The sequence below is a fragment of the Oryza sativa genome, chromosome 5 (genome assembly GCF_034140825.1).
Source record: "Oryza sativa Japonica Group chromosome 5, ASM3414082v1".
In the NCBI taxonomy this organism is placed as follows: domain Eukaryota; kingdom Viridiplantae; phylum Streptophyta; class Magnoliopsida; order Poales; family Poaceae; genus Oryza; species Oryza sativa.
The window spans coordinates 20,862,550-20,877,160 of record NC_089039.1 but is presented as its reverse complement, the minus strand read 5'-3'; the positions used below and the strand labels follow the sequence as shown (position 1 = coordinate 20,877,160).

The following is a 14,611-nucleotide window of genomic DNA, read 5'->3' as shown; positions in this document are numbered from 1 at the left end:
GCAGAGGGGAGAAAAGTGAGAGAGAGAGAGAGAGAGATGAGAGGAAGGGGGAGAAGGGTGAAAGAGAGAGGTGCTGACGGTACACCATGACATGTGGGCCCACGTGGGTTCCACGCTGACTCAGCCACCACATCGGACAAAATCGGGGTCAAAACCACCGAAGGACCTAAAGTGAACGATTTTGTAAGTTGAGGGATGTTCTGTATCTGGTTTTGCGGTTTGAGGTTGATTTTGTAATTCGATGACAAGTTGAGGGACCTTCGGTGTACTTTTTCCTTTCTGTGTAGCACTAGCACCGCAACCACAACGGCCCAAGACAAACCTGTCCGTGTACCACTTCTCTGACGGCCCACGTACTTACTCCAACCTAGATAGAAGTAAACTACCTACCGGTGGAAGCAAAAGGAAAAAAATTCACTTTAGATCACTTTTGTCGCCGAGTCTCAAATTCGTCACTGAACCGAAATACCAGATATAGCCCATCTCCCAACTTATAATACCATGTTAACTTTAGTCTCTTAGCACTATAATGCCCGGTTTTAGTTTACGTGGTGAGTAGGACCCATGTGAGCCCCACTTGTCATTGGCCGTGTGTGAATTGAGAGATTTGAATCAGCAAAAATAGCACATATGCCTATCTCCACACGCACCTAAGTCCTTGCTTCACCATGCCTAGCGTGCCCTAGCATATCCCCTCTGTCGTGCCTCCCTCGACGAGCTCTAGATCTGGGTTGCCGCCCTCGAGTACTGGCCGCCACCCAACTTGCCAGTGCTAGCTCCAACCGGCTATGCCGGCCGCTACCCGTGGTCGTTGTGGGTATCCAGATATACACCACTCTCCTTATCTACATCGATGCTCCGCCTGCCTCATCGTCGACCAGGGGATAGGCCCCTCCTCGTGCCGCCCATGGTGCGGCCACCGCCCTCGCTGACTCTGCCCGTTGAGGCCCCTCCTCCACCCTCTGCTCTAGACAACCGTCATCGACCGGGCCTTGCTCCTACTCCCTCCTGTGCCCGCAACCGCCGCCCTTGGGGGCCCCAGCGCTGCCAATGTGTTGCCACCCTTCGACTGCTTCCCAGGCGTCGTGCTCCTCTGCTGGTAGCCTTGTGTTGGTCTTTGCTCTCTATGCTCCGTCCTTTCTCTTCCCTATGAACTTGTGTATGGTTACCAAGGGTGGAAGGAGAGAAAATAGGTGCCGATCAGATTTGAGTAAGTTGTTGTGGGGTGCAGAGGATGTGCTATTTTTGCTGCTCGGCCTCGATGTTCTTCATCGTAAAGACCCCTTGGCCGTCATGTGTGGACCAACTCGACGTGCGTGCGCACATCGACAGCTCGTCCATCTTCTTACTCTTGGCGTCGCGGCGCCACAGACAACGACAATTGCTCCACCATAGCAAACGAGAAGCAGCAGGACGTGACGGTACTGCACTCCACTGCCTCTCTCCGGCCACCTCCTTGCAGACATCACTCCAGCACGTACATGGGTCCCACTATAATTTTATTATTTTTAACCAATCACTCACTGGTATATAGGTCCCACAGTTTTATCTAACTTTGTCAATGCCTCGTAGCTGCCACATTAGCTGAAACTGTTGTTCAAACCATCTTGGGACCTTATTTGCACTGGTTTTGGGAGTTGATGAACGCATCATATCTGGTATTGCGGTTCAGGGACAAATTTTAGACCCCGACGACAAACCGAGGGACCTCAAGTGAACTTACTCGGAAGCAAAATAGGCCACTACGCGACCAATATGGGCCAAATCACAGGGAAATCTGTTGACGAAAAACACGAGGCTTGGGAGATCTGCTTAACTCCAGTGCAGGTCCAAAGCTCGCCTTTGGGTGTGTTAGCGTGCCAGTTGATTTGATCCTGCAATCAACAAGAAATAGAAACAAAGAAACCATGGTTAAATCTATAAATGATAGCCGATCGGCTAAGTGCCGATGACATATCATTTATCTTTGAGCCGATGACATATCATTTATCTTTGAGCCGATGTCATATGTGAATCGATCATCGGTTATAAATAGATAATAAGGAACTAAATCTACTCGATCGGCTGTAGATATTACGAATATATAGTTCTTATATCGATATATACTTAAATCAAGTAATTGGGATAGATCGGTCGCCATGACGAGACAGTATAAATCACTTAGATTGAAATATATATTAATAACGGAACTATATATGTTTATATCATAGCCGATCAAATAGATCTAGCGTGTATCGGCTAATACTCCGATACTACTCTATATCAAGATATTAAAACAGGTACAATGTATTAAACAAAAGTTTAATATATTTAGATTGCGACGATATCTTGACACAAAGGGCAGATTTAACATGTCAATGAAGTATATGAGGCAAATATAGTTAAATCAAATAAGATCGGCTGAAACTCCGATGCTACCCTAATCGGCAACCAGAAGGCAGGCTAGAGATTGATATTCTAATCATGATTTAATAGATCAAACTCAACTGATGCAGCATTAAGTATGGAAAGAAGAACAATATCTAGACAATCAAGCCGCTGGAAGTTTCATAAAGTGGTAGATATCTTACATAATCTAAATCAACGTCAAAATCTAATCTAATCGGTTGCCCTCTACTAGCAGATGTTAGCCAATTATAGATTAGATAGCGATATTGCCAAAGATTATGTGAGATATATGATAACTCGACGAATTACATAAACAAGATTAGAGTATCATAAATATGGAAGCACTAATCCCGAGAACGCAAGCCGTCATAACAAGTTTTACCTCTTGTTGAAGATCGAAACCGATGCAGCTCAGCCCAAAAGCAAGAACTCGTCAAAATAAAACTAAAGCAAAAGGGTGGCGATGCGCCGAAATTGTATTGAACGTGTGTGTGTTTAATTACATAGGGCTCGGGGTCTATTTATACCCGAGAATTACAAGATATGTCCATACCGGACACGACCATTATCTCTAAGAAACTCTAAGATACCATAAGTCTTTGCGGCAGACTTTTGCCCAAACATATCTCTAAGGAAATTATATAAAATATCCTAATTAATAGATACAATTGTCTTCTTAGGACTCTATCCATGTGCGGCAATTATCTTGAAGCACCTCAACTCAACCTGATGTCATACACCAAGTTGTACTGTCGGAATCGGCTCCATCAGCTTACTTAGTCCGACTCAGACCTAACCGATCCTAATCGTAGCCGATCTGGACTCCAGCCGATTCTTGCTCTGTTATCGGATCGATCTCCGCCTCCGACTCCACTTCGATCTAATCTCCTTTTCCGATGCCGATGTTACCAAATTTGGTTGTTAACAAAATTCTAGAGGAAAAAGTACACCGAAGGTCCCTCAATTTGTCATCGAGTTACAAAATCGTCCCCCAACCACAAAACCGGATACAACGCATCCCCCAACTTATAAAACCAGTGCAAACTAAGTCCCTTAGTAGTTTTGACCCCGCGGTTTTGACTCCGGTTTTATCCCACGTGGCGGCTGAGTCCCCACATGTCAGGGTGTCCCCGTCAGCGGCTGCTCTCTTTCCTCTCTTCTCTCTCTGTTTTCTCTCCTCCCTTCCTTCCTGTCGCTCTGTGCTCTCCAACAAGAGGCGGTGCGCGCGACCGCAGGGTGGTGCAGCCGGCGACGACGGCTCCCGGGTGGCGGCGCGCGGGCTCAAGGCGACGCGAGCTCGCCGCCCTCCCCGTCCCCCTCGTGCGATCGGCGATGGCGGCGCGGCTGCGGCCATCATCACCGGGAGTCCGTCGGAGATGGCGCGCGGCTGCGGCCGGCGGGGGAGGCGGGAGTCCGGCAGCGAGGCGGCGACGGCGACGACGCGACGACGAGGACCCTCTCGCGCCCCCTACCCCTCCCTCCACCTCCTCCTCCCAAAAATCCCCATCCGGCCATCCCCTTCACAACCCCAACCCGACAGCTTCATATGCTCCATGGTGCCCGGCAGGCCGGCACCCCCACGGACTAGACGCAGTACAGCCGTGGCGGCCTCCTCTTCAAGCTCAGCGACAGCAACATGCAGTACGTCACCTCCAGCTCCTTCCTGCTGCTCACCTACGCCAAGTACCTCGCCTTCTCCAAGACGACTGTCTCCTGCGGCGGCGCCGCCGTCACGCCCACGCGCCTCCGCGCCATCGCGCGTCGGCAGGTGGACTACCTGCTGGGGAGCAACCCGATGGGATGTTCGTCGGCGCTGCCATCGGAGGGCCCAACATGCAGGACTAGTTCCCCGACCAGTGCAGTGACCACGAGCACTCCGAGCCAGCCACCTACATCAACTCGCCGCTCGTCGGAGCGCTTGCCTACCTCGCCCACTCCTACGGCCAGCTCTTCTCCGGCCTCCCCGCCATCGCCTACGGCGTCCTCAAGCGCGCCAACGACGTTGTCGACGACCTCCTCTCCCAGATCGACGCCGCCAACCGCGACCGCAACAGGGCGCAGGAGCAGATGGAGCACCGCGCCAGCGCCGTCGGCGGCGCCGCGTCGTTGCCTCGTCGCCGCCGGACTCCCACCTCCCCCACCGGCCTCCTCCCCACCCGCCGGCTGTGCTGCCTGTGAGAGAAAAGAAGAGGAGAGAGGAAGAGAGGTGGAGCGGGGAGGGGAAGAAGAGATGGATATGTGGGACCCACGTGGGTCTCATGCTGAGTCAGCTGCCACGTCGGATAAAACTGGAGTGAAAATCGCTGAGGGACTTAGTTTGCACTGGTTTTGTAAGTTGAGTGATGCGTTATATCCGGTTTTATGGTTCTGGGATGATTTTGTAACTCGATGACAAGTTCAGGGACCTTGGGTGTACTTTTTCCAATCCTGGAATTGGTAGCTCGGCAAACCAGCCCAACGATGCTGCCGCCGCCGAAGAATCTGATGACTTCGCCTCCGGCCCATTTTCGGACACGTGTGCTCCCAGATTCGTTCCTCCGTCGATGAGTAGAAGTCGTCCAAGCGAGCACGCGCGCGTGCGGCTCTGTGCTGCACCTGCACTGCTGCTTGCTCAACGAGTGAAAAGAAGCTTCAGAGCGAGTTCGTCCAAATTAAAGGGCAAGCCGCCGACAACGACGACGAGAGAGAGCAAACATTTCTTCACGAAAAAGGATTCACGGCAGCATTCGTCCTTCCGACTTGTGCTCTGGCGGTTTCACTGATTCTCTCCGAGATTGATGCGGCGAAACTTTCGTACTACATTACGGATATGTCATTGTTATCTGGTAGTTACTGATAGTTACTACATTACGGCCGTGTCTAGTTCACTCTCAACTATCCAAAACTTCTAAGTTTCTATCACATCACATCTAAAATTTTTCTACACACATAAACTTCTAACTTTTTTTCTAAACTTTCAACTTTCCTCCAACTTCAACTTTTTTTCAGGAACTAAACACAGTCTACACGTAATAGTAGTAACTAATTAGGGCCCCCTTTGAATCAAAGGATTTATATAGGAATTTCATAGGATTCAAATCCTATAGGAAATTTTCCTATTTGACCATTTGATTCAAAGGATTGAAGCTTTTCAAATCCTATGAAATTCCTATGGAATGGCACATTGCATGTGGATTTTAGAGGAAATTCAGCAAGAGCTCCAACCTCTTGAAAAATTTCCTTTGAGTCTATCTCTCTCATCCGATTCTTGCGTTTTTCCTGCGCTCCAATCAAACGACCATTCCTGTGTTTTTCCTGTGTTTTGCAATCCTTTGTTTTACACTTCAATTCCTGTCAGAATCCTGTGTTTTTTCTATTCTTCTGTTTTTTCTACCCTGCGATTCAAAGGGACCCTTACTAGTTCCTGTGAACTAATTGTGTCACCTTGAGAACAAGATGCCAAATGAAGTATCGTTTCTCCGAATGGATGCATAGGGTGGTGAGGCAGAGTTTCTTGAGGTCGTTGTGTTGAACGTCGTGATCTTCCTTTTTGGACTTTGCTTGGACCGGAACCGGAAGGTTGCCTGGCTGCCCATGTGGGCTTGTTGAGAACTCGACGACTTGTCAACTTTTGCATTGCTACTGCATCCTGCATGCCGTTGTATTGTAGCAGTAGCACAGCAGCTGTCTCATGGCTTCATCGTCGTCTGGATTAGCAACTCTCTAGCTGATGTGTTGTACTAAGGAAATGATGAGGCCAGAAGGGTGCAAGCTGGTGTTCGGTGCTATTGTGCTAAGCTCTTTGTCCTCTTGATGGCAGATTTGTCTAAAGGGAATAAAGGGAGGATCAGGATGCCCCGTTTACTGATTGAATGGACCCAAAGTAGACAGACACCTCGCTGTTCAGTTCAGAAGCAGATTCGATTTGGACCTGTTTCTTCTCGCAGTCCAGGGACAATGCATGCGTCAATGCTGATGATAATGCATGTGCGCCAACGAGCTCGTGAGTAAAAGTGCAGTTTCTGAGTAAACTAATTGCCCCTTGCCACATTGCTTGACTAATATATAAATTCTGTCGTGAACTCGTGATATACTATATATCAACCCTGTCCACACATGACATGGGCGTGGGCACATGGCAAAGAATGCTTGGCTAGTTTACATATCACCTATTATCTGTTTTCAGTCCTAAACATTGCAGGGTGATAAACCTTTTTTTCTCCTAGAAGACAAAGCTATAAACTAATCCCTGTCTCGTGGTTTATGATACACCAGTATCATCTCTTAACCACATAACAATTGACTAAAAAAAAGACGGTCTATTACACATTTGATAGAAAATACCTATCAAAATCTTACAATCTTGGAACCATTTGATCACTTTAAGATTCATGCAAACACACAAACCCTAATCCTTTTTCCCCTTAGTGCTGCACTCTCGAACCCCCCGATGCCCTACATAGAGTCTAGACTCCTCGTCGCCGCCACCACCGTCCCAGCACGCTGTCGCCTGACCTCGCTGGCTAGCCGACGAGATATCCCCGCTCTATCATCTTTATCATCTCCGGCGGATCCCCGCCACAGGATCCATCCCCATCGGGCAGCAACTTCTAACCCGTTGCTCCGTTTTACCATCGCCGCTAATACCAATCCACCGCCAACTATCACCCTCCCGCTACGCTGCCTCCTACGGTCATCACTCTAAACCTGGGGATCTCCCCCTTCTTCCTCCTCCCTCCAACCCCAAAGCACGTTCGGTGGCCTAAAACCTGCAAGATTTAGGGATGAATTTTTCATCAACAGAAGGTTAGCAATCGCTAAAACATAGTAGTTTGTGAGTCGCAGTTGGTTGTACCATGCACGCTTTGTATCGGGCTCTGCTGGCATGCACCATGGGACGGGGATACGCTATTATGTCTATACTTCTATAGAACCTCACACAAGGTGAAAATGGTAGGAAATTTCCCGATCATACCGCCTACCTTTCAGTTGATTTGTGCCAACCATTTAATTTCGATTGTATATTGTCCGGAAATGTTGAAGTTTTATTCGAACCGTTTTAGTAGTATACGGTTTACTGACTGCCCATCCGAATAAAAAGAAACATAATATTTATCTGTTATCGAAATATTCAAGAGTTTTATTCTAATCGTTTTAATAGTATACGGTTTACCGACAGCCGATCCGAATATAAAGAAGCATAATCTTTATCTGTTATCGATTATTCTATTTTAATGATGTATTCAAACCAGTTATAGCTTTGAATGTTCACTAATAGTTTCATGTGACGTTAATTTGTAATGTAAACATGACTATGACTTATTTACCCCTTGATATATTTTTTTGGATGCTCTATTTTGGTAATTCTATTTTAGATATTTTTTTTCGATGTTTCAATAGTACCAATATCGTTACTATTGAATCTGGATCTACCGTTCAATCACGTTTCCAAAAAGAATTAGTTTGAGCTTTTATTTGAACCGTTTTATCCCTATAAGTAGCAATGGTGCTGTAGATTTTCCACAAGAGTGATGGAAGCTAGCTGAAAAAGAATACTCCGTATCGCTTTTATGGCAAAAGTCGTGGAGAGGTAAGGATGACGACGAGAACGAGCTAGGCTGAAAAGCTACAAGGGCCAGAAATAAATAATTAAATAAAGGCATACTTGTTGTAGTGAGATGGGGATTATAAGATTATTCGGGTTATGGTGGATGAGGGAGAAGTATTTGGGAACATCCCAACTTGATGGGCTTGTTCAATTTGCTATCATTTTTAACTTTATCTTTTTTTGGTAAAGTAGAATGGCTATATTTAGTTTGTTGTCAAATTTTAGTAAATACATATGAAATCTTGCCAAAATTTAGCAACATTGACAAAATTTTGACAACCTTAGCTTACTAAAATTTGGCAATGTCAAAACTTGGTAAGGTTGAAAATGGTAGCAAAGTAAACAAGTTCGATATTACAAAAGTCCTAATTGATTTCTTTTACATTGATTATTCAAACGAAATAGCCTCCTAGGGCCTCATCGTTTGGCATATTCATATGCTTATCAGCCAAATTTGAATTTTCAACATTAAATTTGGAGCTGAATTTGAGGTTTTTTCATCGAAGTTTATTTTTCAGCCTTTGCTTTTAGATCGCTAAGAGCACATATATAAAAGTTTTATTCACAAATTAATTTTTATTTGTAAATATGCCATATTCAGAAAATATGCCAAACGATGAGGCTGCTAGTGATTTAACGTTACATATCAATCTAAGAGTAGGATGGTACAAACAGTAAACAAATGGATAGCTTAGAGCCAAAAGACAGGAACATTAGAATTTAGTACTAGAAATCAAGCACTAATCCACTCTGACACGTCATCATGTATCTTCTAATCTACGCCACGTCATTAAAAAAAACCTTGACCTCATATCAGAAACTTTCTTTTCGGCCACCACGTGGGCCCACCTCTCGTCCTCCTCATTTCGAGCGACCTTCCGGTGGACCCCGCCGGCGGCCATCGGCGTCGCCTACGTCGCCGTCAAGCCTCCCCGGCGAGGTGGGCCCCACCTGTCATCCTCCCCGGAGCGAGACGAAAAGCTCCGCGCAACGTATAAATTATTTATCCCGTACACGCCACCTTCATCTATAGCCGCCGCATTTTACTACTGCCCACCACCACCACACCACCCACCCCCTGCCTAGCTATTAGCTAAGCTGCTCTGCTCCACCACTCGTCTTCCGCGCGCAGCAACTGTTCGCGGAAATGCCGAGCCTGGCGCTGCTCAGGGCGGTCGCCATGGCGCTGCTGCTGCTGCTCGCCCGCTCGATGGAGGGGGTGGATGGGGCGGGCGGGGGTGGGAACGCGACGTGCCCGCTCGATCTGAGCTACGTGACGACGTTCCCGTGGGACGCCGACCTGTGCGCCGGCGGGGCGGGGAACATGACGAGGTGCTGCAATACGCTGCTGTCCGTGCTCGCCATCGGCCTCGCGGAGCAGGTCCGCGCCACGGGCCACTTCCGCATCCCGTCGGTGGGGGAGTCCGCGGCCTGCCTCAAGGACTACGGGGCGAAGCTGTCGGCGGCGCCGCTCTCCCTCCCGGGAGCGTCCCTCGTGCAGACCTGCTTCCCTTCGCCGGAGCAGTTCGTCTCCTCGCCGTCCTTCTGCGCCGGCGTCACCACCGCCGCGGAGTACAGGGCGGTCGTCGGGAACGACTCCGTGGCCGCGCTGGACTCCGCGTGCGGCGACCTCTCCTCGACGCCGCACTGCCTCCGCTGCCTCGACGCGGGCATCGCCGCCACCTCCCGCCTCAAAGCCGCCGCCAACATCTCCGCCAACGCCACCACCGACGGCGCCGCGACGACGCGCAACTGCTTCTACCTCACCGTCACGTACGCCGCCGGCATCTCCAACGTCGCCGGCCCCACCAACCCACCTACCGCCGCCTGCACCCTCGGCCTCGCCCTCTCCAACCCTCCCGCCGCGCCGCCCAAATCCCACGACACGGTCATCTACGCCACCGCCATCCCCGTCGCATTCCTCCTGCTCGCCTCGCTCCTCGCGTTCTTGGTCTGGAGGAGGCATGACAAGAAGAAGAAGAAGAAGAAGATCCACGAGATCTCCAAGGAGGGATCGGCGAAGCGGCGGTCGCATCCGCGGCCGAACACGGGCTCCATCCTGTACGACATTGCCGAGCTCTCCAAGGCGACGGACGCCTTCGCCGACCGCAACCTCGTCGGCCGCGGCGGGTTCGGCGCCGTCTACTGCGGCGTGCTCGCGGACGGGTCCGTGGTCGCGGTGAAGAAGATGCTCGACCCGGACGTGGAGGGCGGCGACGAGGAGTTCACCAACGAGGTGGAGATCATCAGCCACCTCCGCCACCGCAACCTGGTGCCGCTCCGCGGCTGCTGCATCGTCGACGACGACGCCGAGGAAGGGAAGCAGAAGTTCCTCGTCTACGACTTCATGCCCAACGGCGCGCTCGAGGACTTCATCTTCCGGGACGGCAAGCGGCCGGCGCTGACATGGGCGCAGCGGCGGAGCATAATCATGGACGTGGCGAAGGGGCTGGAGTACCTGCACTACGGCGTGAAGCCGGCGATCTACCACAGGGACATCAAGGCGACCAACATCCTGCTCGACGGCGACATGCGCGCGCGGGTGGCGGACTTCGGGCTGGCGAGGCGGAGCCGGGAGGGGCAGTCCCACCTCACGACGCGCGTCGCCGGCACGCACGGCTACCTGGCGCCGGAGTACGCGCTGTACGGGCAGCTGACGGAGAAGAGCGACGTGTACAGCTTCGGCGTGCTGGTGCTCGAGGTGCTGAGCGCGCGGCGCGTCCTGGACATGTCGGCGCCGTCGGGCCCCGTGCTGATCACCGACTGGGCGTGGGCGCACGTCAAGGCCGGGCAGGCGAGGGAGGTGCTCGACGGCGCGCTGTCGACTGCGGACAGCCCCCGGGGCGGCGCCATGGAGAGGTTCGTGCTCGTCGGGATCCTGTGCGCGCACGTCATGGTGGCGCTCCGGCCGACCATCACCGAGGCGGTGAAGATGCTGGAGGGGGACATGGACATCCCGGAGCTGCCGGACCGGCCGCTGCCGTACGGGCACAGCGCCATGTTCAGCGAGGCCGGGAGCAACTTCAGCGCCTCGCCGGCGTTCAGTGGCCCGTTCATTGACAATGGCGACATGCTCAGGTGATGTAGGAGGAGGTGATCTTTTTCTTGGCGAATTCAAGAATCATACAGCCTACTAGATAAGAACAATAGCCGATATGGATGTAGTGCTCTTGCAAATTCTGGTCAATTGAACTCCAGAATCATATGTTTCGTTATCTCTTGATTTGCATTGATTTTTTTTTCCCATACAATTCATTCCAAGCGATGAAACAGATGGAATTATTATCAGAGTTGGCTGCTACTTGTGAATTTTACTGATCCTTGCCAAGATAACTAGATAATACAAACTGACTGTTCACCATCTGGAAACAAGAACAGTGGCTAATTAAACAAGCAGGGAGAAGCACAAAAGCAACTGACATTGAGTCATTTCTGAATTCTGAGTGCTAATGCTGGGAGAAGCACAAAAGCAACTGACATTGAGTCATTTCTGAATTCTGAGTGCTAATGCTGGGAGGAGCACAAAACAACTGACACCCTCTCATCAGTGTGAGTTCATTCAGACAGGCATGAGAGAAACCACAGATACATCTAGCAGCGCATGAGGAAATGCAAAGCTAGCAAGCAGGAGGTTCAGCCAAATTGGCAGTGCTCAGCAGCCTACTTCTCCTGCTGGAGGTTGGGGTGGCTGGGCTGCACCCTGAAGGTGAACGGCATCGAGGCCGCGAAGTCCCTGTCGTCGTGGTGGTAGCCGAGCTCCAGCTCCCTTATGCCGCCGCTCAGCTCGACCTCCTGCTGGTGCTGAAAACACGGGGAGGAGCTCAGTGAACTCTCAGCTTTCAGGCTTCTTTCAGTAAAGCTTCCCTCACTGAGGTTTGAGCTCTGTGCAGGGAAGTAGTAATCAGATCTGGCATTTCTGATCAATTGCTATATGGATCCAGAATGCAGGGGTAGTTTGTTCATAGATGATAACATCTAATGGAGCAGTCAATTAGATCACTGGTCAAGATTCAATAGGATGTTTTGTCATATATGAACAAACTACACCTGCATTCTGAATCCATATAGCAATTGATTAGAAACAATAGATCTGACTACTACTACTACCGTGCACGGAGTTCAATTTTCAATCGCTATATGAATTCTGAATGCAGGGGTAGTTAGTCTAGAGATTTGTTGCGTAGAATGGTTCTGATTGAATATTGACCAGTGATCTAAGTGACCGCATTAGAATGAGCATGGCACTGAAAAATAGCTAAAGTAGTGATAGGCGCAACTACGAAGGGTCACTTATTATCGAACCTAGTTGAACAGTTAGAGCAGTTATATCAGATGGTATTTGTCCTCAATTTCAGATGGTTTTTAGAAATAGAAATGAGAACACAAGGAATTTTTCAAGTGAAAGTTCAATAGAAAAACAAGTTACTCTGAAGGAAATTACCACCCTAAAAGCCAACATCTTGTGCTCGTCCTCCAGCATCTTCTCCTGAAGCCGAACACAGAGACATGTGAGGTGAGTGATCAGAGCTTGCAAAAGATATTGACTTCATCATCCACAAAAGAAGCACAAGAATCATCCAGATATCTAGAGCTCATACATTCCTTTTATGCATCCTCCAGTGGTCCATCTGCAACATCATGGAAACAAAGGTGACATCAGAAACAAAAACTCTCTCTGAAAAAGAAGAGATGCGGCACTTGCAATCTCTGCATGCCATGCTGAAGTAAACATCAAGCTTCAAAGACAGTAATCACCATCTTGTCCCGCAGATTGGCCTGGCCGTTGTTGAGCGCCTCCTCGATCGCGATCAGCTCCTTGGGCTGCAGGGAGTTCAGATCCTCCCCTTTCATATGCCTGCAACATGGAACAGGCTTGACAAATCACCACCATCCCTGATGTCCCCAACAAGAGCAAAATCTAAAGCTGAAAACGCTACAATGGGTGATTTATAGTTGTCTCTTTAATTAATAGGAAGTGAAAGAAATAAAGATGCATGATAGTAATAAGTTGGGACACTAGCCTGAGCTCGATCTGCATGTTGTCGTTCTCCTTCTTGACACGATCGATCTCTGCGCTGAGGCTCTGAAACGTTTTCCAAGAATACATTTTTTTAAGCATTTCTATTCGATTTTGTAGGAATAAAAGTTTGGAAAAAAAATAATCCAGAAAAGCACGCACCTTGTGCTTCTCATCCCAGAGTATCTTCCCGGAGTTGGTCTGGTACTTCTCCAAGATCCTTGACAGCCTAAAACGCCAAAAAAACAAATCAAATTAAAGGCCAAACACAATGCAAAGAGAACATGCATATCTCAGGAAACACTGAAATTAAGAGCAAGAAAAGAAGAAAAGAAAAAAAAACAAGGAAGAGGAGAGAGAGAGACGGGGGAAACACGGACGTGGTCTTGGGCGTGCAGTAGTCGGAGAGCTTGCCGGCGCTGGAGAAGATGACGACGCCGACCTCGGCGTCGCAGAGCACGCCGATCTCGCGGGCCTTCTTGAGTATCCCGGCGCGGCGCTTCGAGAACGTCACCTGCCGGTTCGTCGAGTTCTCGATCCTCTTGATCTCGATCTTGCCGCGCCCCATATCCAACTCCTCCTCCTCCTCCACTCCAAGAACACAAACCAAGAAACAAATCTTCACCTCGCTCTCGAAGAAACAAGAGGGTTGGGGAGTTGCCGTTCTTCCGGTCTTTAAGGTGGGGATGGTGGGGGGTGTGGACGACTGGACGCCATGGTTGGAGTGGAGTAGTAAAGGAGGGTGCAGTGGAGGAGGAGGAGGGAGGCCGCCATGGAAGGAATGGAGGTGAGGGGGGCTTTCGCGGTGGGGCAGGGCTGGAGCGCCGGAAATGGAAACTGCTCTCTCTCTCTCTCTCTCTCTCTCTCTCTCGCGTGGTGCATTGCGCCATTGCCTGGCTACGTTTCGACCGGGTGCAGTCCGTGCAGATCGATCGACGTAGGGGTAGGGCTCGGTGCTTGAGCTTGAGCTGACCTGGTTTGCGTGGGACTGAGATGGAAATGAGAATGACACATGGTGAGCATCCACTAGTGGAGAAATTGTTTTTAGTCCCGGTTCGTAACCCCTTGTAGTTTCGGGACTACGAATTCAGGACTAAAGATCCCTATCTTTAGGCCCTGTTTGTTTCAGCTTAAGATTATTGTAATCTAGATTATTAAATCAGATTGCTCTAAGCTGAATTATAATAAGCTAATATAAAATAAGCTACGAGTTGTTTGTTTCTCTGGATTATTAGAGGCATCTAAGGATAGTGGGTCTTTAGCCACTCAATAATATGGAAAAAGCTTCCCTAGAGGAGATTATTGGATTATAGTAATCTGACTTATATATTATAATAATATAGCATAATAATCTACTTGTTTGTTTCAGCTTACTCCTAATAATCCAGATTATAATAATCTTAAGCTGAATCAAACAGGGCCTTAGTCCCGATTCAAATACTCGGGACTAAAGATGGGAGAGGCAGTCCTGGTTAGTTTTTTTATTTTCATTTATTGCTACTTACTACTCAATCTCTAATTTATTTTCTCCCAAATTATGTGGGATGCATATTCCTAAATCAAACCCCAAATCAAAGTAACATCCCAAATACACAAATCAATCATATACACCACAGATT

General features: G+C 49.1%; 2 protein-coding genes across 3 annotated transcripts; one reads left to right on the top strand and one right to left on the bottom strand.

Moving 5' to 3' along the window:
* The first annotated feature begins 9,000 nt into the window (after positions 1-9,000).
* On the top strand, positions 9,001-11,288 carry LOC4338843 (probable receptor-like protein kinase At1g11050). Its single transcript, NM_001420516.1, has one exon. The coding sequence runs from the start codon at positions 9,123-9,125 to the stop codon at positions 11,055-11,057; it is 1,935 nt and encodes a 644-aa protein (NP_001407445.1). The 5' UTR covers positions 9,001-9,122; the 3' UTR covers positions 11,058-11,288.
* On the bottom strand, positions 11,179-13,908 carry LOC4338842 (MADS-box transcription factor 4-like). Of its 2 annotated transcripts, none has more exons than NM_001420517.1 (7): positions 13,373-13,843; positions 13,155-13,221; positions 12,997-13,058; positions 12,731-12,830; positions 12,574-12,603; positions 12,417-12,461; positions 11,179-11,776 (listed from the first exon to the last, which is right to left on the bottom strand). In NM_001420517.1, exons 1-7 carry the CDS (start codon positions 13,558-13,560, stop codon positions 11,636-11,638), a joined length of 633 nt encoding a protein of 210 aa, NP_001407446.1. In that variant the 5' UTR covers positions 13,561-13,843; the 3' UTR covers positions 11,179-11,635. The 2 variants fall into 2 exon arrangements, with proteins under 2 accessions (NP_001407446.1, XP_015640710.1); XM_015785224.3 differs by having other exon boundaries at positions 11,376-11,776; positions 12,420-12,461; positions 13,373-13,908.
* Between the last annotated feature and the right edge of the window lie 703 nt (positions 13,909-14,611).

Excerpts from the sequence above, each read along its gene's own strand:
- LOC4338842 (NM_001420517.1), bottom strand. The coding sequence starts at position 13,560 with ATGGGGCGCGGCAAGATCGAGATCAAGAGGATCGAGAACTCGACGAAC. Across the intron at positions 13,222-13,372 it reads TACTGCACGCCCAAGACCAC|GCTGTCAAGGATCTTGGAGA; the intron begins GTCCGTGTTTCC and ends TTGGCGTTTTAG. Across the intron at positions 12,462-12,573 it reads GGAGGATGCATAAAAGGAAT|GAGAAGATGCTGGAGGACGA; the intron begins GTATGAGCTCTA and ends GTTCGGCTTCAG.
- LOC4338843 (NM_001420516.1), top strand. The coding sequence starts at position 9,123 with ATGCCGAGCCTGGCGCTGCTCAGGGCGGTCGCCATGGCGCTGCTGCTG.